At 54.0% G+C, this 26,032-nt stretch overlaps 1 protein-coding gene across 3 annotated transcripts in view; it reads right to left on the bottom strand.

Annotated features, from left to right (window-relative positions):
- Window positions 1–26,032, bottom strand: part of FLT4 (fms related receptor tyrosine kinase 4) — a 64,392-nt gene that overhangs the window by 36,313 nt on the left and 2,047 nt on the right. For all 3 annotated transcript variants that reach the window (XM_064162084.1, XM_064162085.1, XM_064162086.1), the window contains exon 2: window positions 3,206–3,302. In XM_064162084.1, coding sequence (XP_064018154.1) covers window positions 3,206–3,302 — 97 coding nt within the window. The remainder of the gene's footprint in view (window positions 1–3,205; window positions 3,303–26,032) is intronic.

Raw genomic sequence — 26,032 nt, 5'->3', positions numbered from 1 at the left:
AGCTTTCTTCTGCAGCACTGCTTCAAGCAGGCCCATACTTCTGGCTCCAGGGCAGCTCGAAGAGCAGCCAGAGGACATTGTTCTCAAGGGAAGACCAGGGTCAAACTGAAGCCACCTCCAGCACGATGCTCAGCAGGAAAACTCTGGATCCTGGATTTGATTTGGCTTTTATTTCTGCCCTACCCTGCCCCACCACCCTCTCCTTTGCCTGTTCTCTTGGTGGTCTGCATGTTTTTCCCTTCAGCTCTCATTAACACAGGCCAGGTCTTCATAGGGTGGGCCATGGTCCAGGGAAGAGGTTGGAGGAGCAGCTGGGTGTAATTAGAGATCCAAGGACCAGAAAAGACTTGCTTTTCATTCAAGTTAAGTAATAGTGTCCCACAGTCGAAATCCTCTCCTCAAGACATTAGATAAACAGAGTTTTGAGAGCTCAGAGGGAGAAGGTGAACCTCTGAGCCACACAGGAGATGCTGAGGCTTATCTACCTGTGAATGGTGTGAAGCAGGACACTGCACAGCCCCCGAGGGGCACATCTGAGACAATAGGATGCAGAGGTTGGAGGCAGCAAGGGATCAATGTGGGCACAGGGTGCATGGGGTTTAGTACTGTTTGCAGATGGCCCTGCTGCTTTTTGGCTGGCCAGCTCAGTCCTGCGCAGCACCTGGGAGCCAGGAGCAGGAATGTTCCTTATCTCAGCTGTGCTACACATCCACAAAAAGTAAGGGGCTGGAAGTGACCTCAAAAGATCATCCAGTCTAACCCCCCTGCCAGAGCAGGATCACCCAGAGTAGGCAGCACATGAACACATCCAGACAGATTTTGGCTGTCTCTAGGGAAGGATACTCCACAACTTCTCTGGGCAGTCCACTCCAGTGTTTTGTCACCTTCACAGTGAAAAAGTTTTTCCTTATGTTCACATGGAACCTCCTCTGCTCCAGCTTGCACCCATTGCCCCTTGTCCTATCCATGCCAGCATGCTGTATGGATGCTGCCCAGCAAATCTAAAAGATGTGCCTTGGCACTGCTGCAGAAAACAAGGAGCTTGTTGCCACATGGAAGGACTCTGTAGCTTGTAAGAATGCTCCCTGCAAGGCCAGGCCTTGCAGAGCCTGCACTGGAAATATGTTTGTCTTTTCCACTCCATGTGCTTTTCCCTTCCCATTAATCAATACCTAGCAAGTGCACAAGGAAAGGGCAATCTTGTCTGCAGTGCAGGAGGGTTACCTGGAAAGAAAAGCTTTCCGCTTCATGGTGCTAAGCAGATATGTTCATGCTTGACTGCAGAAGACACTTTCTTTACCACACCTCTGTGTGTCCTTCAGCCTTGGCTAAATCTGCAAGCAACACAGCCTTGAAATCACTTTCTGTGTCCCTTCCTGGGCCATTGCTGGGAAAGGGTTTGGCCTGATTATAAGGTTGTTCAGGGTAATCTCAATCTTCCTTCTCACAGAGTTTTAACAGAGACTGTCAACTCCCACATCCCTTCGTGGAGAGAATCATAGAATCATAGAATCAACCAGGTTGGAAGAGGCCTCCAAGCTCATCCAGTCCAACCTATCACCCTGCCCCATCCAATCAACTAGACCATGGCACTAAGTGCCTCATCCAGTCTCCTCTTGAAGACCCCCAGGGACGGTGCCTCCACCACCTCCCTGGGCAGCCCATTCCAATGGGAAATCACTCTCTCTGTGAAGAACTTCTTCCTAACATCCAGCCTATACCTACCCTGGCACAACTTGAGACTGTGTCCCCTTGTTCTATTGCTGCTTGCCTGGGAGAAGAGGCCACCCCCCACCTGGCTACAATGCCCTTTCAGGTAGTTGTAGACAGTAATAAGATCACCCCTGAGCCTCCTCTTCTCCAGGCTAAACAGGCCCAGCTCCCTCAACCTCTCCTCATAGGATTTGTGCTCCAGGCCCCTCACCAGCTTCATTGCCCTTCTCTGGACATGTTCCAGCACCTCAACATCCTTCTTGAATTGAGGAGCCCAGAACTACCCATGGCAGAGCACTGGAGTGCCCAGACTCCCTCCTCTTCCTCTCTGCTCCCAACAGCAGCTATATGACTGACCACTGTCTTCCAACTCATGCATTTCCTACAAGCCAGCGCATTCCATGGCTCTTCAGGTGACAGCATGACCAAGCCTACTGCTGCCCACCTTCCCAGACCAAGCAAAGACAGTTCAAGATGCCCATCAAGAACTTTTCCTCTGTCCCTCTCCCCAGCTGGGAGCTCATTTGCGAGGTGAAAGCAATGCCATCTGTTCCAGGAAAAGTTAAACATGTTTGTGACAAGACACGAACACGATGCCAGCCAAGTGCTTGCGGTAATTGCTCCCTGGTTATATATAACACTGAGAAACACCCATCTGAGGCCCAGGCTCAATTTATACCCCCACTGGGCCCTAGCACTCGGATCTCAAGCATGGCTCTGCTTTCAGCTGCTGAAGGGAAACTCCAGCCTTGTGAGGAAAATTGACCTTGGTCAATTGTCCCACTTGTGGTGTGGGGTTTTTTTTTTACCCTTTCCAAGATAGGGGTAGTGCTGAAAACATGTACAGCCAAGTGTCTCAGCACCAGATAAACCAGCTCTGGCACACTGCCCCCTCAGAGCCACAGCCTCCAAAACACCCAGGGGTTCTCCAGCTCCTCGCTCAGTTATTCACCTGGTCTGGATGGGGCTTCTCTTCACTCCCATGTTTACAAAGCAGAGCATTAAATTCCAGCTTCCTAGAGAAGCTGGAAGCCTCTCACAGCTATTACTAAGTGCAGCCTCGGTTTCTCCCGTTGATAGATCTTAACACCCCCCCAAACTGAACTGCCAGATCTAGACACCCAAACTACAGCCCTGCTGTGATGAAGTGAGAATAAGGAATAGCAGTGAAAGAGAAGGAGAGTTAGGAAGGCCAGATTCCCTGAAGATCTTACAAAGGAAGCTATTAGTGCATGCCAACCTTTATCTTCCTTTTGCCTGCAAGACTGCAGCAGAGGTTATCACCTTCCTCTCTGAGACCTCTTCAGCCTTTTTTTTTCATTTCAATTAATTAATTAGGTGGATTTATACTTGGTGAGAGTGGAAGATTTCTAGTCAGTGGTGCAATGGTGTACTGCAGCCAAGGTGTCCCTGAGGGGGTCTCCTTGCCTGGTCTTCCAACACTTACGAGGTAAGCGTGTTCCAGGCAGAGCCATGTTTGCTTGCAGCTTACCTGCAGGTGATGGTCAGCGTGTCCTTGGTGTTGATGATGTGTTCTTCCTCGGTGATGCTAAGGGTAGGGGGGGTCATAGAATAGCTGCTCACCAGATCTGTGGAGAGAGAGAGAGAGAGAGAGAGAGAGAGGGGGAATGATGCAGACATCTGCTAGTCTGGAGCCACTGCTGTGGGCAGCAGCTAGCTCGGCATTATAAACCCAGAGAGGGGCAAAGCTTCTTGAAGGAAAGTTCTCACAGGAGTCTGCCGGCTCACTGGGTCACATGTGAGTCGCTTGCAGCCCTCCTGGCTCCAGAAGCACTTAGTCAACAGCCCTAGGGCCAGGGCCAGACGGCCTCTGGGCACAGACAGACAGACTAGCGCAGCTGGGGGCCAGAAAAAGAATGGAAGACCAGAAACCAGGGAATCCAGGTGTGGTCACTCCTCACCAGGTGACTGAGATTGAGCTCCCTTGGATTAGGGCTCTGACATGATCTTATCTGCTAAGTGGAGGGAGTCTGGCAAGAGATTTTTCTATAGGTGTGTAGCTCTCTCCAATCAGAGGGATAAATCAGGGCTGCCTAGATATCACAAACGCAGAACTCCTGCCTTTGTACACTGAAGCCCTCAGGAGCCAGCAGGCATTCACAGAACGCCTGTCTCCGGCTGGCCACTCTCAGATACAAGCGGTCAGGACCGAACCTTTGGGGAGTACAGCAGCCCCCTTCCCTGCACCACAGCTGGACAGGCATTCCAGCAGTGAAATTACCCAGGCTCGAGGACGGGCAGTTAAACATTACCACTGCTTCTCCCAGCCTTTTTTGGGTTTTTTCGGGGGGAGGCTGGGGTGTGGAGAGTCCCAATTCTTGGGTGCCTGCACCTCTGGCACGCCAGACACGCACCCTAAGCAAGCTCCTCATGGACAAAGCATCTCGAAGTACCGGTTACCTTCAGAGACACAGCCCCCTCGCTTTTCGTTAGCGCGGCGTTGCTGACTGTCATTACTTTGTGATCTTTATCTCACAGCCTCAGCTTCTGGAGACTGCGAGGTAATTCAAAAGAACAGCCTTGGTGACTGCAAAAACAAGCAAGCAAACTAACCAGAAATAGAAGGGAAAAGAAAAAAGAAAAAGGGAAAGAAAAGGTAAAACAAAACAAAACAAAAAAGAAGTTGTGAAATGTGAAGCTGTGAGTCAGGTAGATGCAAAACACCAAGGAAGAGAAGAATGAAAAAAATATGTTGCTAGCTCCACTTTCTGCACAAACGGGAGGGGTTTGCAACACTCTTCTTGTGCCCTTCTCCTTCCCTCCTAACAGCCAAACCCATGCGTCAGAGAGATGGGGCAGGGAGGGAGAGGTCTCAAGGATGTTGTGTTTCCATGGGTCTCACCAGATGCAGGAATGCCATGCGGTGTCTCTCCTCCAAAACTGTGGCCTGAGGACCACTTGTCCTGAAAGCCCTGTGGCAGAGCCACATGACAAATGCTTCTGGAGTACTGCATCCAGTTCTGGAGCCCCTATTGCAAGAGGGATGTGGAGATGCTGGAGCGTGTCCAGAGCAGGACTATGAGGATGATCAGAGGGCTGGAACATCTCTCCTATGAGCACAGACTGAAAGAGTTGAGGCTGTGCAGTCTGGAGCAGAGGAGGCTCTGAGGTGACCTTCTTGTGGCCTTTCAGTATCTGAAGGGGATCTACAAAAAAGCTGGGGAAGAACTTTATAGGCTCTCAGGGAGTGACAGGACTGGGGGGAATGGAGCAAAGCTGGAGGTGGGGAGAGTCAGAGTGGGCGTGAGGAGGAAGTTATTGAGCCTGAGAGTGGTGAAAGCCTGGAATGGGTTGCCCAGGGAGGTGGTTGAGGCCACATCCCTGGAGGTGTTTAAGGCCAGGCTGGATGAGGCTGTGGTCAGCCTGCTCTAGGGTAGGGTGTCCCTGCCCATGGCAGGGGAGTTGGAACTGGATGGTCCTTCCAATTCTGGCTGATTCTATGATTCTCTATGGGCTGCAGCAAGAGCAGTGTGGGCAGCAGGGCAAGGGAGGGGATTCTGCCCCTTGGCTCTGCTCTCCTTAGACCCCACCTGGGGTCCTGTGTGCAGTTCTGGAGCCCCCAGCACAAGAAGGACATGGAACTGTTGGAGCCAGTCCAGAGGAGGCCACCAAGATGCTCAGAGGGCTGCAGCAGCTCTGCTCTGAGGACAGGCTGAGAGAGTTGGGGCTGTGCAGCCTGGAGAAGAGAAGGCTTTGAGGAGACCTTGGAGTGGCCTTCCAGTATCTGAAGGAGGCTACAGGAAGGCTGGAGAGGGACTACTGACAAGGTCTTGTAGTGACAGGATGAGGAGGAGTGGGTTTGAACTGGCAGAGGGGAGATTCAAACTGGATGTTAGGAAGAAGTTCTTTACAGTGAGGATAGTGAGACACTGGCACAGGTTGCCCAGGGAGGCTGTGGAGCACAGAATCACCCAATGTGATCACATTGGGTGATTCTGTGCTCCACAACCTCCCTGGAGGTGCTCGAGGCGACCTGTTCTAGTGGGAGGGTTGGAACTGGATGATCTTTGAGGTCCCTTCCAACCTACACCACTCTATGATTCCATGAAACCTGCCCCATGAGACACCGCATAGCCACCGCCACCTCTGGCACACGTTCTCCGAGGCACGGCATGAGGAGCCAGCGCCGTGCAAGAGCTGGGGCGGTGCCCAGGGTCTGCCCGGGGCAGCAGGAGAGGCAGCCGAGTGGGTACGGTGGCGGAGGGACGTGCTGCGCGGCAGCGGCAGCCCGGGGCCGCCGGCCTTGTTCTCCCTGATTGTTCTCCGCTTCCTTCCCGCCGCTGCCCCCATAGCAACAGCGGGCGCCGGCCATGGCCCCCCGCCGCCTCCCCGCGGCTCTGCCCCTGCCTGCGCGGCCGGCGTCAACCCCGGGGCTGCCCGGGGGCTGCCCCGCAGCAGCAGCCGCAGCAGCAGCCACCCTCCGTCATTCAACGCGTGGGTTGGGTTGGCGTCACCGCGGCCCCCGGGACCGGGTGGTGCTCGGCCCCCATCGAGGACACCCTGCCTCATGCCTTGCCTCCAGCCTTCCCTTCCCCGAGGGAGGGGGACCTTAGATGTCAAACGCAAAAATGTGCCCCGGGGCTGTGAAAATAAATGAGCGCATTTTTGGTGAAATCCCTTCAAAATGTAACGAGGATTATTAAAAAAAAAAAAAAAAAGGGGGGGGGGGGGGGGTTGGGGGAGGGGGGAAGGAATCTCTCCGCTAAGCTGCATTTCCTATTAACGCCGGACACACTTATCCCAGTGCAAACAGTGCTCTCCAGATGGCCACAGCCTGCCAGCCCATCGCCCCAGCAAGCGGCTGGGGGTGCCTGCCACCCCCATGGCACTCAGCCCCAGATCCAAAAGCTGTGGCTTCCACGGGCCAGCTAAGGACAGCAGACCCTCGCAATCACTGCTCCGGGGCAGCCAGCAGAAAGCTCCTGCCAGGGCAATCCCCAGGGCTGGCTGCGCCAGGTGCCAGGCTGGGTCTCAAAAACAGAGTGGTCCTCTTTGCTTGCACCACTAAATAGGCGGACCAAGGTGGCAGGAACCTCTCACCCAATGCCGTGCACTGCACCTGCCCCACTCCAGTGCTCTGAGGGAGCAGGATGGATGCAGAAATACTTCTCTGCCTCCCTTCATGTGCTGCCCAGTGACCTGCTAGCAAACAACACCGGGGGTGGAGGGGAAGAAAGAAGAAGAACGATCTGTGCAGGTTGAGGCTGTGGGATTCCTGCAGATGCATCCTGTCCATGGCCCTCCATGAGTACAACAGGAAAAGGAATCACTGCTCCCTCCGAAAGCGCCATGGCGTAGGGCTGGGGACGCTTGTGCTGGTAGGCCAGCTTTTGCCCATCCATCCCCCCTGCTGGCCCTCAACTGCTTCAGGGGGCTTCAGGGACTCCCCACATCAGGCAAAGGCTCACATGACTCACCTTGACACTGGGGCTGGCATCTTGGGATGCCAATGCCCACAGTCACCTGTGGCATCTAGGACAGGTGAAAAAGGAATGTGCAGAGAGCCATTCTCAGCCTGCCAAAAGCATCTTCAAGACCATCAGCTTTGCCTAAACCAATTCTTCATTCCTCACAGTACTTGCCAGACAGACCCACTCCATCGCTGCCCTTGCCTTGGGCGAACACGCCCTGCCATGGCTCTGCCCTGCCTCTCACTCTCCCCAGTACTGAACTCGGTGCTAAGTTTGACCATGAAACCTCTGCTAACCGACGTACAGATGGTTTGCGTCTCCAGCAGCTCCCAGGGTACGAGGGAGATGTCTCCAGCGCATGGAGCGTGTCCTCTCCCCTCGAGTCCCTCCTTCCCCACCTCCAGCCCCGGCGATGCTTTATCTGCTCAGCCCTGGGCGCCCAGCCGGGTTCTCCCGCGCGCCGGATCGCGCCCTCGCGCAGCAGCGCGCTCGTGTAATTAAAAAGGCATGTGGCAGCCCCGGCCAGCTCTGTTTTTTCAAGATGGTTTCCAAGCAAGTTGGCAGTGGGATGTTAAAATAAACAGAGAGGGATTGATGGGATGCGGGGAGAGGAAGCAGGAGCCTACAGCCACTCACACCTTGTCTATTTTCAGAGAGCTGCGTTTCCCAGCGGTTTTCCTACCCTTGATCTCTCAGCGCTTGGCTCTGAAAGGGGCCAGGCTGCACTGAGGGCCTTCTCCTTATCACTGGCGGCTCCTTCGTTTTTATTCCAGCCCTCTCTGCCTCTTTCTGCACCCTGAAACCACTGCTGCTCTCAGCACAGCAGCAGGGCTGCATCCCAGAGCTCTCGCTGCCTGTCGAAGAAGCCATGCTCACCCAGGAAACCCCTGCTCACCCTAAGGAGGTCTTGCAGAGACCAAGCAGCCCATAGGCTCCAGCCTTGTGCCTGATCTCATCTCTCCACTCCGGAGCACACTGCAGGAAAGCTTTGCATGGGCCTGGTTTACTCCCATGATGGCTGAAGACACCCAGATCACAGAAGCAGTCAGGTTGGAACAGACCTTCAAGATCAGCAAGTCCAACCTATCACCCAGCATTATTTAATCAACTAATCCATGGCACCAAGCGCCACATCCAGTCCCAGGGAAGGTGACACCACCACCTCCCCTGGCAGCCCATTCCAATGCCAATCACTCTTTCTGTGAAGAACTTCTTAACATCCAGCCTGACCCTGCCTTGGCACAGCTTGAGGCTGTGTCCCCTTGTTCTTTCTGTGGGTGCCTGAGAGGAGAGATCAACTTTCACCTGGCCACAACCTCCTTTCAGGTAGTTGTAGACAGCAATGAGGTCTGCCCTGGGCCTCCTCTTCTCCAGGCTGAGCACCCCCAGCTCCCTCAGCCACTCCTCACAGGACTGTGCTCCAGCCCCCTTACCAGAGGGGGCTGTGCCAGAGCCAGCAGCAAGCAAAGGCTTCATAAGCCCACACAAAGGCCATGCATAGTTGAAGGTGCAGGGACAGCATGGCATGGCATGGCATGGCATGATGCAGCTCCTGTGCTCTCTCTGCTTCCACTCACAGGAAGCCCTGCACCAGGTCCTCCCTATGAGCCCATGCTTACCACCTCAGCCCCTCTCCATTTCCCCTTCCCTCCCTCTGTGCTGAGTTGGCCCTGCTGACTGATTAACAGAGTGCCTTTCCGGAGAGGGATTTTGTTCACACTCTGTCCTTCTCGCTGACTTCCTTCCCTGGCACTGGACTGGGTCCACTGCGTGTCCCCAGCTAACCGGCACAGCTCTTGCTCCTGTCACCAGACTTACTGCTTCAGGGTTTTGTGACCAGAGCTGCAAAATGACCTGCACGAAGCAAAGCTGGTCCAGACAAGGCTGTGTGCTCATGCTTGTCTCCCTGCACCTCACCTGGCCACACATGGGCTGTAGCCAGGTGGGGTTGGTCTCTTCTCCCAGGCAACCAGCAACAGAACAAGGGGACAGAGTCCAAAGTTGTGCCAGGGGAGGTCTAGGCTGGATGTTAGGAGGAAGTTGTTGGCAGAAAGAGTGATTGGCATTGGAATGGGCTGCCCAGGGAGGTGGTGGAGTCGCCATCCCTGGAGGTGTTCAAGAAAAGACTGGATGAGGCACTTAGTGCCATGGTCTGGTTGACCAGACAGGGCTTGGTGCTAGGTTGGCCTGGATGAGCTTGGAGGTGTCTTCCAAGCTGGTTGATTCTATGATTCTAAGATAGCCTCTAAGGGAAATAAAGAATGTCCTTTTGCCCAATAAGCTACTGTGAGCCTGCTACTGCCCCATCTCAGCTACATTCAAGCCAAAAGCTCCCAGTCAATGAGCATCCCAACAGAGCAAGGCAGGGAGTTGAGATCTGGATGCTTTCTACCAAAGGGACTTCTGGCAGATTTTTACCAGGTAACTGAATCCCCAGACTGAAGGTCCAGGATGTAACTCCTGAATTTACCCACATTCCCAGTATGCAATACAAATCACCATGGATGATCCTCCTCTGACTCACTGGGCTTGGGCAGCTGTCTCTAACTGAAGCTCAGCAGCACTCTGAACATCCTGGAATTGCTCAAGGTCCAGTGATATCACGAAGCCCAAAGTGGCTCAGCTTGCAAAGCATCTCCTGCTTCCCTTAGCCTGGACATTTGGCTGCCCCAAGCTGGCCCTGCAGGCAGAAAAGCCAGTTATGGGGCTCTGACCTTGCAAGCAGGGCCAGACATGCAGTTAGATGTGCAATCACACACCACAGCTACTATGTGAGCAAAGACCAGCTCCTGTGAAGCTAGCAGTAACATTCAGTACTGCTAACTGGGATAACAGGGACTAAATGACCCTTATTGATGCAGAAGAGCAGCAAGAGAGCTGGGGGAGAGGGAGGAGAATTTTCACAGAATTATAGAATATCAGGTTGGAAGACATCTCAAGGTCCAACCATTCTTGGGAAGAGCATAGCTTAGACAACACGGCCCAGAAATCTGTCCAGGTGAATCTTAAAAGTGTTTGATGCTGGAGGCTCCACCATGGGGGGACTATTCCTACAGCTGACTGTCTAATTGGAATCTCCCTGGGAGTATCTTACACCCATTACCCCTCATCTTTTACACGTGACTCCTTGCTAAAAAAGGACTCTGAAACCTTGCTTTGCAGCCCTCTCATCCAGCTTTCCAGGCTGGGTTTGTCCGAAGCAGCAGCATTTGCTGGTAAGACTGCATGTGCACCATCTCCCCTTGCCCCACAGGCACAGCCTTCCTCCCTCTGCTCCAGTCACCTCTTCCCCACCTGCTCTGGTAGAACTGACTGTCCAGGTGCTGGAGAGCCCATGCCCAACCACAGACACATGTGAAGCCCACGTGCTAGAGGCAGAGTCAGGCCAACTTCCACTCCCATGGAGTGACTCCTCCTTCTACATGGGGCAAGCATCCAGCTGGGAGTTGGAGCAGTAATGCGTGAGTAACACAAGGAGCAGGCAGCTGGCAGAGCAGAAGGGGGAATTTGGACGTAGGGCTGTCAGCTACTCCTCTTCCTCCTTCTGGTGCTCACCAGCACGGAGCAAGGCTTATTTTGCAGAGAGGTGAGATATCACACGAGGCTGAGAAATGAGTGGCAGGCCCCAGCCAATGTGGGGATGAAACAGAAGGCGTTTTGTGTCCAACCTCACAGTGCTCAGAGTGAGCCCCAAACTGTGCTGGGAATTCACACCAAAATGGAGCAGGCTCTGCCCAACAGTCTGTGCCCAGGGACATTGAGGACAGGATGACAGCCACTCAAGCCCATTGTGAGGCTGGGAAACAAACAGGGATGGTGTGCTGAAGGGCTGTGTGGGCAAGATGGAAATGGGCTGAGGTGCAAGCAATGAATAAACTAGAATCAATAGTGATAGAAAAAAGGATGATGCCTCCAAACTGCCTTTGCACAATGGGCAGGTTCCTTATTTCATAGGGTTCATAAAAGCTGTTCCTTTTTCTGCAGCCCAGGGTTGGCTGCTGTCCCTAAAGGGGTTAAATAGAGGGGCTGTGCTCCTCTGTGCACGATCAGCCTCTCTGCAGCCTTCCTTGTGCTACAGCAGCATCACTGTCCCAGCCACACCACTGACCCCTGTGCACCAAGAGCTCATTCAGGCCAGGGCAACAGCTTTTCCCTTCTCACAGTGAGCAATACCAGTGGTGAGACAACACTCTTCTGCTCTAGAGACTTTCATCCATGGACCACAAAGCCCTGAAATGTCAGCAAATCAAAGCGTGGTGGATCTGTGCCCTCATCATTTTGTGAGGCTATTCAGAAAGCATCAGATGTTCCTTTGCTCCAACCAGGGCAGGCTGTCCTCTTTCAAGGGATAAAAAAGGACTGGTAATTACAGAGCTCAGTCAATACTCACACACAGAGGTGATCATCATTACTGAGTTTCTGATCCCTCCTGTCCAACACCAAAAGCATAATGAGACATTAAGCTTGCCCCAAGACACCTGTGGGTAAGTTGGTGTAGGGAGGCAGGAGCCCCCCAAGCAGGATCTGAGGGCTGGTGGAAATGCTTTATTCTTTGTGCCATCCTCAGAGATGCCCCAAGCACAATGGGTCTGTAGCAATGCCAAGTGAGGAGGAAGGATGTATGACCAAACTGACAGGGCATCCAATGCCTCTGGGTCCAGCCAAACAGACCCCCAGTTTCAGCCCAAAAGGCTGCTCTGGCCTCAGCGTACCTACCCCAGTGGGCCCATTTAATGCTTCATCACTCATAAACTTTAGCTCTTTTCTGGCAAGGCACACACACAAAAAAATCTCATAACCACCTGCACTGATGGGGAATGAGACAAAGAAAGCCACAAGCTCCCTGTGATCCTTCAGCTTTTGGACTTCCAAGCTGGCAGTCTCACCAGGGGAAAGAAATAGAGGAGCTTGAAAGCTGAAGCCACTTTCAAGAGAGCTGGGCTCTCCTGAGCAGCAAAGTTACCCTTGTAACCCTCAGTCCTGATCCCTTGGTGCCTCTAGGCAAGGATTTAAATCAGAGTATTTCACAAGCCAGCTACCCCGAGGCAGCAGAGCACAGCTACATCCAACGCCCGACCATGCTGCCACCTGCTTTTGGGACTGGTCTGCAGGGGCACAGCCACCCACGCTCCAGGGACCGGCCACCACATCATCCCAAAGGAGGGTCAAGGAGCGCCTGTCTGGGAGTGTTTATCTGTCTGCCTTTCTCCTCCGCAGGAAGCACTATCTCACCATCGCCCTGCCTCACTCCAGCCCGGTTTCCTGCTCCATCCTGCCAGGTTTACCCTGCTTTTTCCTCCTCCCCTCCTCCCGCCCCATGGCTGTCAGGCCATGTTTGCATTTCTGTCTCCTGCTGTCTTTCCTCTCCCTATCCACCCCCCGCACTCGCTCCCTACTCCATCCTCCCCGGGAGGCTACGTCCTGAGCCAAAGTTAGCCTCTGTCAGGTAGCCACATGTCCGGCCTGGGGCAGTGGGTCAGCCGGGGCCACCCTGCAGACCTCCTCCAGGATCTCTGCTGTCAGCAGCCTGCCCAGGTCCCTGGGGAGCCGGCTGTTTGCTGCTGGCCGGGCTGAGGGATGCTCCGGCACATCAGAGAGCTGCCTTCCCCTGGGCGGGCTGCCCGCCCACCCTTTCTGCTGCTGGCCAGCGGCGGGCCAGACGCCGCTTTGTTTGGGCCCCCCCCCGCCCCCCATTCCCTGAACCTCTCTGGCTTTGTTGGCCGCCTGCTTCTGCCCGGAGAATCCTTTTCCTGCCTTTGAGATAGAGGATGCTTGAGCCATCTGTGCGGTTTATTTCCTTGTAGAAACTAACAAGCCCAGGATTGCTTCCTCTCCCTGACATTTCGGAGGGCAGCTCCGGCTCGGCGGGATGCGCGGGGAGGGGCAGCACAGCACCTTCAGACAGGAACAGGACCTATTCTGTCTACAGGATTCACTCCCCAAGGGACAGACATCCTCAGACCTGCCCATGGCAGCTCCTACTCTGCCACTGCTGCGGCTCTGCAGCAGCCCAAGGCGAGCTGCCTGCTTAGCATACACAGCCAGCCCTCTACCAGCGGCCCCTATTAACTGCATGGCTAAACCCTTGCAAAACTCAATTAAAATTATCCTCCTACATCTTAAGGACTGTCAGGTTGCTTCTCTTCCCGGTTTAATTTACTTCTTTCAAGATCTTGCCCTGCTCACATTCTCTGCCCCCGCAGGATGTGATTAACACTGTGCAGAAAGAGCAGAGGGATCAGATGGCTGTAGGGGACCAGGAACAGAAATTAACATTGTTCATTACATCTCTAACCTGCAGGGATGCAATGGATGGTCCACAGGTCACGTAAAATGAGTGTGGGTCCAAATCTAGTACGTGGCAGACAGGCGTTGCCGGCACAAAGAGATGGCCAGGATGAGCCAGAGGTATTCCCCTGTGGGCTCTGGGATCTTTGGGCAAGTGGCTTGGACAAAGCTTCCACTGTTGCTACTTCCAGTTAACTTCTCTGGGATGACTCAGAAGTTGCCTGACCATTGCAGAATCTAGAGTTTAATGCTACCCCATGTCTATACAGGTGTAATCCCAGGGGCTTTACTGGGCTCAAGTACTTCTGGCAGCAGTGGGTACAAACCCATGGGATCTGAAGAGACATCTTCAGCCACTTAGATGAAGCAACAGACTATAGAGTGACAAAGGGTAAATGACAACAGGAAATTGTTAGCCACTGCCTCTTGTGCCGTACCTGATGGTGTCAGGAGACAGAAGACAAAGCACCTTTTCAGGCAACTCAGCTGAACTGTAGATTTTGCCCCTGTGGGATATCCATAGAGATTCCCCAACAGAGGGCTAAGATCCTGGAGAGAAAGTCATGACCGTCTCTTACACCCAGTACTCTGGGTGAGACACACAGGTCTAGGAGTCTCCAAATTGCCCAGTGCCAAGACAGGGCAGGTGTATCAAGGCAGGATACCCCTGCCCATGTGAGGGCATCATCACCCTTCCTGGAACCCCTGCTGCCCACACTTAATCTGATGGCAGCTCGGGCAGAGCCAGGACCAGCTCCAGTGCCTGGGCAGGGGAGTACACCAACAGCTCCAGGCCTTTGCCGCATGGACACAGAGGAAGGGAAAAGCCTGAGAGGCATTGGAGAGGAGACCCTCAGAGCATTACTGACTACAGCTCCATCTTGAGCCATCTCCAGAGGCTCAGGTGGAGCTCTTGTTGAAGCATGCTACAGATATGCCACTCGGGGAAGATAGAGTTCAAGACCTCAGAATCTGATTCTCAGTGGGAGATGAAGAGGCAGAAGCAGCTGATCTGGAAGTCAGACAGAGCCTGAGGGTTGGCACTGAGCACAGCGAGAAAAGGGCAGCAGCATTTGGAAAGGAAAAAGCAAGTTGCAGGATTGCTTTTTCCTCGATGAGTGAGCACAAGAGTTGGCCTTTTAAAGTTCAGCTCTTCCCAAGACTGTTGGCTTACGGACAGATGAAGCAGGACACAGAAGAAGCTCCTGCAGTCCATTCAGGGCAGGTTTCTCCCCTGTGAGCAAAGCCTCTGGATCCTGCCTGCCTCCTGCCCAGGCTACTGCATCCATGCTGACTGCACTGGGATTTTTCAGGGGTCTGCAAGCCATGCAGCTGAACTGGGAGGCACTGTGCCAGCAGGAAAAGACCTGTTCCTCTGTCTTGATGTCCCTGGTGTTTGCATCCAGATATTTGCTACTTAGCTGTGAATTGAAATCCACTCAGAACCCTCAAATCAAACAGCTGCCTGGAGCAGGCAGTGCCTGTTCTCCTTTGCAGAACAACCCATCCTCAAGTTGATCTCCAGCTGCTGGGTGCAAGAGAAGCAGATGAGCAGGGTAAGTGGGGAAAAAACAGCTTTGCAATTAGATGATTATCTTGGCCTTGGAAAACCTGGAATCAATTCTCCATCTGCTCCAGGCTCTCTGCAAGCCTGCCATGCAGTCTCCTACCTCCATCCATGCCTGAGCCACAGAGCGTAGGGCAGCAGGAACCAGGCTGCTTTGGCCTGGAAAAAAAAAAGATACTGGAGCAAGGAAGGAGGAATTTTTATTCCCCCTAATGAAAGATAACAGGGAAGAAAGAAAAGGGATTTATCCCAGAGCCAGTGCAGCACGAGAAAGCTCCATTAGATGTAGATGAGCCCAGAAAGTAGGAAGCATGAGCAAAGTGCAGGAGGAATTTAAACTTCCTGATTATCAAAGCAGGGTTTCCAAGCATCAAGTATAACCTAAAAATAATAATAATGCAGCAGCAAAGGGAAGAGTGGTCACAGGCATGCCAGAGAGCTGCTGCCTGGGGAGCAGGAGAGCCAAACCCTCCTCCCTGGTGCAGCTTCTCGCATGCACAGCGGCACGTGCACACCCGCGCATCTGCACGGCCCCTTCTGCTGCCTCCGACGGGGTGGGCACCAGAGGAGGCAGGGAGGTCGCAGGCACACGCTCTTCCAAGCAGAGTTACTCATCAGAGGCAGTGGCAGAGGAAGTAAGCCACAGGTAGGAGTCAGACACACACGCAAGCGGAGAAGGCTGCTGGAAGAGCTCCGAGTGCTTGCTGCAGACCTAAGAGGACAGGAGATGCGATTCCCTGAGGTAACTGCTCCTACTGCAACGTAGGAGATAAAAAACCTCAGCTCTCCTGGACAGCACTGCACAACTTGGCTTTCTGCCATCCTTGAGAGCAGCCAGAGCTGGCCAAACCCAGAGCCTTCCCTGATGTGGTTAATAAAAACCTTTCTCTGCTCTCTGCAGGATCCCCAAGAGGGACAGGCTCTAAAAAGCGCAGTAAAGCTCTGCCCTCACACAGGGCTTTGCCGAGTTGCTCCTCACCCCCAGGTCAGTGATCCCATCTGCTCCCCGCTGGGCAAGGAGAAGTGAAGATGACGAAACTCAGGGCTGGGAAGAAAGGCAGCCCCACGGGGCCTGTCCGGGGCACCGATGGCAAGCTGCAGGCGCACGCGCGCTCGGTTTCTCTTGGCATGGAGCTGCGACCGCAAGCCAGGACCCGCTGCAGCAGGAGATGATAATCAGCATCTCCGGGAGCCAAAGTGGATCGGGGCACTCACGTCACTTGAGATCAGCTGGCTGTTTAAACATCTGCACAGATTTCTCTCTCCACCTCCACATAACACCCCTCATGCAGCCACGAAGCTCGTTGGGTTCCCTTCCAAGGAAGGCTGAGCTGGCACTGTCACACTTGGTATATCACAGCGCGGTTCCTCCAGCCAAACGCCCAGCCTAAATGGCACCGTGGGGCCCTGCTGCTATGCGAAGGCAAATAAGCTAAAAAACACCTTCTGCTTACTTTTCAGAGACAACTCAAGAGAAGGTTCCCAAGTTCCCTAAACACCCAGTTACTCTCTTGTTGATACTCAAGAGGCTGCCTGTTGTTTTCCCGTTCAAAGGTGCTTCCCTTGCCACGCAGCTCAGCGGGGAGAGCACGCAAGCGGACGCCACGGGAAGGAAGAGTTTACACATGCTAATGACTTCCACCCAAGCAGCACAAGCACTAAGGGGGAAATTGTGCTAAACAGACAACACGCCGCTTCCTTGGACGTCCCTGTTTGGTCACTGCAAGGTACTTGGTGCTCAGAGCCATGGCAGGAGGCTGAAGTGGCCTTCCCAGCCCTGTGGGAGAGCCGAGGTGTGAGTGAATCATAGAATGGTAGTGTTTGGAAGGGACCTCTGGAGATTATCTAGTCCAAACCCCTGTCCAAGCAGGATCTTCTAGGGCATGCCACACAGGAATGAACCCAGACAGGTCTTAAAAGTCTTTAGAGAAGGAGACTGCACAACCTCTCTGTTCCAGTGCTCCATCACCCTTACAATCATGAATGAAGGGAAGACACATTGGCACGGCCCACAAAGGCAGGAGAAGCTGTTTGGCAGTGGGGCCACGTTGGCACCACGCTGATCACAAGGTGCTGAGAATAGACACGGGCCCCTTCCCATTCCCAGCAACATGGTTCTGGAGACCAAAGCCTTTCCAGGTGCTGCTCAGCCCATTTCACCATGCACACCTCTCTTCATGCCAGCACAGGTTTCCTAAGTTCACGTGGGGCCCTGTTTATTTTCCTTCTCTTATTTAACCTTACCATTGTACTAAGAAGTGTTTTTCTTCTGGCAAAGGTTACTGTGGGGCCAACGCCACGCAGAGTCTCCTGCCTTCCATCACCACTATAACCTCTGAGCAGCAGCTCAGCCTGGCCAACATCTCTTATCTCCACCAAAGGCAGGCTTGTGTTTCCACCACCGTGTAAAAGCAAGCCCAGCGCTCCCCCTCTCCCCCAGTGCATTCTTTAAAATGCCACCCAGGCCTTGTTATTGCTGGGAGGCTGGAGAGCCAGAGATTAACTGCCTCAGGCTGCATTAGGCTTTATTTGTCTAAGCAGCCCAGGGTGAGGAGTGGCCATAAATATTGTGAAATGCCGAGGGTTGTGGAGGGGCAAGGCTGGGCAGCGCAGGCACCGTGGCAGTGAGCATCACTGATGTCATTGGAAAGGCTCCTACCTCCCTGCAGCACAGGTTTGAGGGACACCAAATCCCATCCTCACCTGTTTGAACTGGGGACAAGAAGCTGCTACCCATGCTTTCTGGTTGCTTTGCAAGGAAATGGGGTGGATCTACCTGACCAAGTGGGGAAATTGCACCACAACACTGTCACCCAAGAGGACCCACAGAGTCATAGAATGAATAGGTTGGAAGGGACCTCAAAGCTCATCCAGTTCCAACCTCCCGCCATAGGCACGGAGACCTCTTGCCATAGGCAAGGACACCTCTTGCCATAGGCAAGGACACCTCCCACTAGCAAGGTTGCTCAAGACCTTGTCCAACCTGGCCTTGAATACCTCCAGGGAGGAAGCATCCACAACCTCCCTGGGCAGCCTGTGCCAGTGTTTCACCACCCTTACTGTAAAGAACTTCTTTCTAATGTCCAGTTTCAGTCTTCCCTCTGCCAGTTTAAGCCCATTACCTCTAGTCCTGTCACTGCGAGACCTTGTAAACAGTTCCTCCCCAGCCCTCCTGTAGGTCCCCTTCAGATGTTGGATAGCTACTACAAAGTCTCCTCGAAGCCTTTTCTTCTCCAGGCTGAAGAGCCCCAACTCTCATAGCCTGTCCTCATGGGAGAGGTGCTCCAGCCTCTGATCATCTTACTGATCATCATACTGGCTTGGAGCCTGTCTGCCTAGAATGCAGTACAGGTGTGCTCTGGCTCCTCTTCTCAGTGCTGTGACATCCCAGAGTGCACATGAGGAGATGAAGACCAGGGCATGCCCAGCACCAGCAGTACTGCCAGAGCCAGCACTTAGGGAGAGCAGCTGCGTCTGAGAGCTTGGCACAGCCAGCACCCAGATGAGCAGTCACCAGGCCCAGGTGCACACTACATTAGCTAGATTGCTGCACAGAGGCCTCGCTGGGTAATTCTGCTTGCAGGTGAGGTGGTTGCTTCCCCTGAGCTTCATACCAGCACAAAGACCACACACTGCCTGCCCAGCGGTGTAGGGATTTTCTTGGGGAGAATCTTCAGTGGGAACATCTCACACCGCAAACGTGGGACATAGAATCATAGAACCAACCAGGTTGGAAGAGACCTCCAAGATCATCCAGTCCAACCTAGCACCCAGCCCCATCCAGTCAACCAGACCATGGCACTAAGTGCCTCATCCAGGCTTTGCTTCAAAACCTCCAGGGATGGTGACTCCACCACCTCCCTGGGCAGCCCATTCCAATGCCAATCACTCTCTCTGCCAACAACTTCCTCCTAACATCCAGCCTAGACCTCCCCTGGCACAGCTTGAGACTGTGTCCCCTTGTTCTATTGCTGTTGAACTTCTACCCTTTGCTTCCCAAGGGCCAAGCACTGCAGGATGATGGCCACTTAGACCAAAGCACACCTCACTGGGGACTCTGCTCAGGCTAGGACAACTCACTGCATTACTGATGGGCTTCTGTGGGTGCTGGATGCCACCACCACCCCTGCTGGATTCCTTGCTGCCCTCATTCTGAGCTGGCAGTTTCCAAATCCGAGCACACACCATAATTCATGCCTTGGTAGGTATCAAGCTCTACTGTCATCAATGGAAGTACTGACTTGACCCTCCCTTTCTGCAGTATTCATGTTTTAGGTCATTGTACCTCACACCCCACCTCAGCAGACATCAGCATTTCAGACACAGGGAAAACAAGTCACTGAAGGAGAGCCAAACCTGGAGCTGAACCTCACTGTCAGCCCACCTATGTGTGCCTGCAGACATGTAGATGCTTCTCCCAGCCAACATGGGACCTTCCACACACGTGGAATAAAACTGGAGGCTTTTCCAGGCTCTGCTACACAGCCCTGCACTCTCTGCAGCTCTCCTGTGGGCAGTAAACGTTTTACAGGCTGCCCTGCTGCCTGAAGAGCTCATGTGCCTCTGTAATTTAGAAAGTTGATGGAGGACCCCAAAACCCTTTGTGGGTTTCCTGGACTTGCTGACAGACCTTCACAAACCTGTAAAGCCACTACCAAACTTGGGGCACCTGGCCTGGCCTTGGGGTCTGCTGAACCCCGCTAAGCCTTGCCAATGGCTGGAATGGTGAACCCACTGCAGGATGGGAGCTTTGTGTGCCCCCAGAGGAAGGGCATGATGACCTAGGAGGGAGGCCTGGCTGCCCATGGCTACTTGCTGGCTGCTCAGGAAAGCCATCATGAGCTTGCAAATTCCTTATAAAAGCTTCCCTTGTGACACAATTACCCAGGGGCCAGATCCTGAAGCCATTTCTTCTCTCTTTACTCAGACCAGCCTCCACTGAAGTCATTGAGCCATTGGCCTAAGTACAACAGGAGGACTTCAGGATTTGGCCTAGTAATAAAAACTTCCTTCCTTTGTCTACTGCTCACTCCACATGATCCCCACTACCTCCCAGCCTCCTCCTGACCACGTCTCCTGAGGCTGGGGCCATCAGTTGTTTTGGTTGATGCTGCCCTTTCGTTTTACCCTCTGCTGGACCCATGCCTGCAAGCTGCTGAGGTGGAGGGAGCCAGGGTGGGTGGCAGTGAAGAGGGCAGATCGTGGAGTGAAATGCAACCTGTCAGAGGGGCAATGCCAGACCTGGGGACACACATTTGTGCAGACACCACACAGGTTGGGAGCTCAGCCATCACATCTCCAAAGGCAATTCCTTCCACAGCCCCTTGAGGATAGAGTGTCACCAAAAGGCCTTTCTCCATGCCACTGACTGTAGAGCAAGCTCCTTAGGCTATAAACCAAAGTTTTTGTGTGATGGAGACTGGGTGAGAGGCTCCTGCCCAGGAAGGTGTCACAGGAAGTTAACTCATCTCGACACAGTGGCAACTATGCATCATGCTAGGAAGTGACACCATAAGAAACACAAAACTCTAACCAAGGAACTTGCAGTGTGAGGTTTGGTGCTTTTTCTGCCTCAGGGTAGCCAGCAGGATGCAAAGCCCTGCTATCCCCCTACAGCTCTCTCATCCCCAGCATGGCCATCCAAAATGTGCACTGGGGGTTGAGGCAGGAGCTCCTGCTTCCTTCTCATATTTACCAGCCTTGCCCACACCTGTGGCACTGGCAGAGCAATATGCAAACACAAACGGACTGACACAGCAATTCCCTTCACACCAAGCCCTCTGCCTCTGCTCCTTGATGACAGAAAGCAAACAGAAAAGGAATTTGCACTTAGCTGAAGTGAGAAGCAGTTGAGGTACCAGCATAATTTGAGGACCTAAATCCCAACCTTACAACTCACAGATGCTGAGGTATGTGACCCGGCCACACCAGGGAGAGCAGAGAAACAACTCCTGTTGTCAGTTCCTGCTGAGCTCTTGCAGGGTGGGGTTTAACATTGCACAGCTCAAGCTGAAATGGTAATGGTCAGACATGCACCTCGGAGCACGCAGCTCTAACCACCCCAGGGCACACACAACTCTCTGAGCAGCACGGGCTCGGTAACCTCAGCGTGTGAGGCCAAAACGTGGCTTTGCACAGGCCTGTGTGAGCCCTGTGCGAGCCCTGTGCCACCCCAGCTCACCACATGCCACAGCACAGCGATGCCAATCTGCGTTGCACAGCAGAAGGGCCAACAGCCAGTCCAGCAAGGGCTGTCCTGCTAGGGCTTGCTCTCTCAAAAGCACACTCGCTGTACGTTGTGCCCTTTTAAAAGACATTAATTGCCATGGAAACAATGCTCTTACTGGGATGGGAGCAGGCTGGAGGCCTCCACAGATGCAAGAAAAAAAAATCAATGGATACACTGAAACACAGGCTGCAGTTCTGGACCTTTTGTGGTTTGAGGACTGGTCACAATGGGCACATAGGAGAGAATGGCTCAGACACCAGCAAGATGCCATTTCCTATGGAAAGCAAGCTGGGGACAATAAAACATGCAGTGTTTTTCTGCTCAAAGCTCTCTCATACGGCACCTGGTCCCAATACTGATGCCTGTGCTCAGCTCCCAGAGCTGGACATCACTCCCAGCTCCTCACCAAGCATCCTTTCATGTCCCAGTTACTGGTGAGTGGAAAGACTCACCTGGTCTCAGACCTTGGCAGGGTGGCTTTGCTGCATGCCTCCCCTCTCTCTACCCCTGGTGCTTTCCACCAGCGCAGATGCCTCATCGAAGTGCATCGAGGGATGCCAGTGGATAGCTGTGTGTCAGTGCCATCACTCTGTGGTGTTGAGAGCCGTTTCAATAGCTCTGAGAGGGGTTCTGCACAAAGCAGCACAAAGGGAAGGGCTGCGAGAGCCCTTCCCTCCCTGCCCGCAGCTGCCCCTGCAAACCCAGTGCAAAGGGCAGCCCCGGTGCCCGGCTCTCCCCTCCCGGCGAGGAGGAGCGCTGCCCTGCTCCCTGCCGTGCCGCCCATCATAAAGGGGTCCCTGAGCTGTTATCAGGCAGTGACAGTTTCCGCCATCAGATTCCTCCTGTCCGTCAGGAAAGCTAAATAAGGAACGTGGTTCAGGCGGCTGCAGGAAGAGGGGAAATGCAGGCACATCCGGCCCAGCTGCCAATTTTTCCTTTCCCATGAACCACCGCTGACCTTCGCCAAGGGAGAACCTGGACACCCAGCCTGGCATCGGCACCGCTCGTCTTCGCTTAACCCTTCCCCGGGGGATGCCCTGGCCCCCAGGCCCGCCTGGCTGAGCGGCCTCGCCGTGCCATGCAGCATGGCCCTGGCGGGATGGTGCACGGGTGCTGCGTCACAGCCGCTGGCACAGCAGGCCAAGGCTCGGTGCACCAGCTGGCACTTGCCCAGGCAACTGGAGTCATGGTCAGGAGAAGGCTTAACCCCTCCACATCTGCATAGGGGTGGGTGGTGGCACCTTGTATGGAAGGAAGGGATCCTGAAAGCATCATTGAGCTACTCTGATTGCCTCCTTTAAAGCAAGACCTGGAGCAGGGCTGAGCTTATTCTCTTGCTTGTCCCTGTGCAACTGATCTGGGCTTTTGCAGGCTCTGCTGAGAGCTATAACCAGCTCTGGACTCTCTGCCACAGACAGGTAAAACCTCATCTTCTTTTTCTCTCCACTCATTCCAGGGCTTCTCCCACCATTAACAAGGGATAAAGACCAGGAGGGTCTACAACCTACTCAGTCCTTTCTCGTGGTCTTCCCTGGTAAGGCCCTGGGGTCCTTGCTGCCTTTCACTGCACAGAAGCAGAGCAGGGAAGCAGCAGCCATCTGCTTACTGCATGCTCAGGGAAAGGGAGACCACAGCCCTCGCTTAGAGCATATCCTGCCTTTCCCCACCGCCCCATCCTCAGTGTTTCCCCAGTTTGCAGTCTTTCCCTGACCCCCTACACCCACCCTCCCTCATTAGCACATGACGTCCGTCCCACGGCACCTCCGGGTTTGGCCCACAAAGTGTGTGCTGGAGCTCCTTGCCCTGGAAGGAGGGGGCAGAAACGCAGCAAGGAAAACAATTCGCACGTGGGAGAAGTTGTAAGGTGAAATACAAGTCACTCGCTGAAACCTGGTTCTGCTACCTCAGCAGGGAAACGACTCCAGGAGAGACTCCCTGCTTAATATCCTCAGCTTATAAAACTTAGTGGGAGTTTCAGCAGCGGCTGCGGCGGGGCCAGGTCTTCACCCTCCTTCTGCTGAACTTGCACCTAGAGGCAGGCAGCGATTTGCCCGCAGCTGCTCCCCACCGGCGGTGGTGCTGGGCTGCCAGGCTCCTGCCTCCTGGCCCACTTGACCAGAGGCCACCTCTGCTTCCACCGCTGTGTGCTAACAAAGAGGCACCGCAGATGGGCAATAATGTGTGTGCAGAAAACATCACAACTATTCTGACCAGAGAGAAAAAGCCCCCTCGGGACCCAGCTAACCCTCTCTTTTAACAACGTGAAACAAGAAACAAAGGTCTGGGATAGCCAGAGGCAATAAAAGCCCTGGAATTAATTTAACCAGTCACTAGATGCCAGTGCAGCTGCAGCAGTATTTCTTTTCTTAATGAAGGACAAAAAATAACTTCGGCTCTGGCCCAGGGCAAGGCTTAGCTCTGGTCTCCCCAGAAGACAGTGGCACACACCAGGCATTCCCAGTCTGTCCCATGGCATCCAGCTGGAGAGGGACCGTCTAGGTGCTACATGCCCAGCTCTCTGCTGCTCCTCACCCAGGTGGAAATTGCAGGAACTGCCAACACAGGGGTAGCTGGAGCAGATCAAGGCAAAACACAGCACTGGGCACCTCTGACTCTCAGTTTGGGGTAGGAAAGGAGGCTTTCAATTTTAACTAACCCCCTTGCATGGATTTTCCTATGCACAACTGCCTGTGGACTCAGGCAAACGTTTGCAACACCCACGAGGCCGCATGGTGATGAGCTCCACCGCTGCACAGTGCCATGCAGCAAGCCACCGGCCTACCACCACACTGCATCCTCCCAGCACAGGAACCCACCAGCAACGGCTCTCTTCAGGCAAGCTGTGATTTTGCAGCCCTTAGCTGCAATGCCCCAGCCACTCTTTTCCCAAAGGCAGAGCTCAGTCATGTTTTGCCATTCCTCACAAGGAAACCACCATGACTCCTGCTCCTGCACCAGCAGCACAGCCTATGGGCTCCAGCCATCACAGGGCTTTCTGCCTCTCCCTACACATGTAGGACCCCCCAGGATCCTCATCACTCCTGGCTTATTGGAGCTTTCTCCTACTACTCTATGCAAATACAAAATCCCTCCACAATGAGGGCAAGGAAACATCCCCACCTTGTCCCTGCTGCTTGAGGCTGTTTCACTCCAACAGGCTGAGTGCAAAGGTGCCAGAAAGATGGGGACAGTCTTTTTGGCAGGGCCTGTTGCAGCAGGACTGGGGGGGGGGGGATGGTATTAAACTAAAAGGAGATTTAGACTAGAAAAAAGGAAGGCATTTTTTATACTGAGGGTGGTGAAACACTGACATAGGTTGCCCAGAAAAGTGGTAGATGCTCCATACCTGGAAACATTCAAGGGCAGGTTGGACAGGGCTTTGAGCAACCTGAACTAGTTGAGGATGTCCCTACTCACTGCAGCAGGGTTGAACCCAAACCATTCTATGACTCTGTGATTTAGGAGCATCTCTGCTGTGCCAGCTTGAGTGGCTGGGAAGAAGGTGGGTGAGATGGGTACAGTCTCTAGGGCTCACACTCCTCCCCAGTGCTGCTGAGGGATGGGCAGACCTGGGGACATAGGGAGAGTCCTCTCCTGTTCAACAGCCACACGAAGCAACCTCCTGAGTGCTGCAGATGCTCCGTATGGTAGTGGAGAAAGTGCTGCCTGGCTACGGCTCCCTCCGGCTGCCGTTCCCGTGGGATCTCGCTCTCCCTTTCCCTCCCCAGGAACTGCTCCGGGACGCCGAGAACAGCCTGTTCCCTCCTGGCTGGCTGGGAGCACCTGACCTTCCCACGCCTGCCCTGGAAAACACCACACCAACGTGGGGCCAAGAGACATCCCAGGACGACGATTACATGTGGAGCACACTCACAGGAGAGAGGCAACGGAGTGGGAAACACCAGAGACAGCCCTCTGCTGTCCTGCCAGCACTGACAGGGGACACAGTGCTGCTGGAGAAGTGTCCCTCTGACCAGATGTCAAACTGAGCTCAGCAACAACCACCCCTGGCTGTTTACACAGGCAGCGAGCTGCGTGCTGGGGTGCCCAACCCCAGGGGGGTAGTTGCAGCCCAGTCATCTGGAACTGGAGCGGGGCACAAAGGCTATGGGCTGCCCTCTCCCCAGCAACACCTCAGGGACCATGGGCTGCATACCCCTCATCATCCATCTCCTCCTCCTCCTCGGCCCTGGCTCTGGTTCATCACTAACAAGCGATGGGGTTAAGCCAGAGCAGGGTTTGCTGTGCACTCACAGGCTTTCCACGGAGGAGTGTTGCTGAGATGAGCCATGTTTATTGCCTGCAATAAAAGAAGTGCTTCAGACCCCAGCAGAGAAGGTAAATGTTGCTGCTGGCACTGTCAGCGCGGGGCTGTCCGAGCACCCGGCCAGGGAGGTCCCTGTGATCTTGGAGGGCAGGCAGTGGCAGCCAACGTAATCGGCTCGGGTCCTACACAAGCACAGGCCCTTCCCTCATGCAAAGAGCAGATACTCTTCAAAGCCGCATGCTGGAGTCTCCAGCGGAATGAGCTGGCCATGGGGTGGTCAGCACAGCTCTGTGCCCAGGGCACGGCGACTCAGGGAGTGCGTGTGCTCATTGCCACCCACAGAGGGTTACCCCAAGATACCCTGGGGTGCTGGGGTGGAACCTCAGCTTGCTTCTCCATCTCACTGCCTGCAAAAGGCAGCTCCCCAGCTCCGCTCCATCCTGGAAGCACTGCAGAAGCGGGGTGTAGGGAGAGTCTGTGCTCTTACCCACAACATCCTTTCCTAGTGCTGGCCCATTTCATCAGGTACCAAGGTG

The sequence above is a fragment of the Pogoniulus pusillus genome, chromosome 22 (genome assembly GCF_015220805.1).
Source record: "Pogoniulus pusillus isolate bPogPus1 chromosome 22, bPogPus1.pri, whole genome shotgun sequence".
Classification (NCBI taxonomy): Eukaryota; Metazoa; Chordata; class Aves; order Piciformes; family Lybiidae; genus Pogoniulus; species Pogoniulus pusillus.
This window is presented reverse-complemented; position numbering and strand designations above follow the sequence as displayed.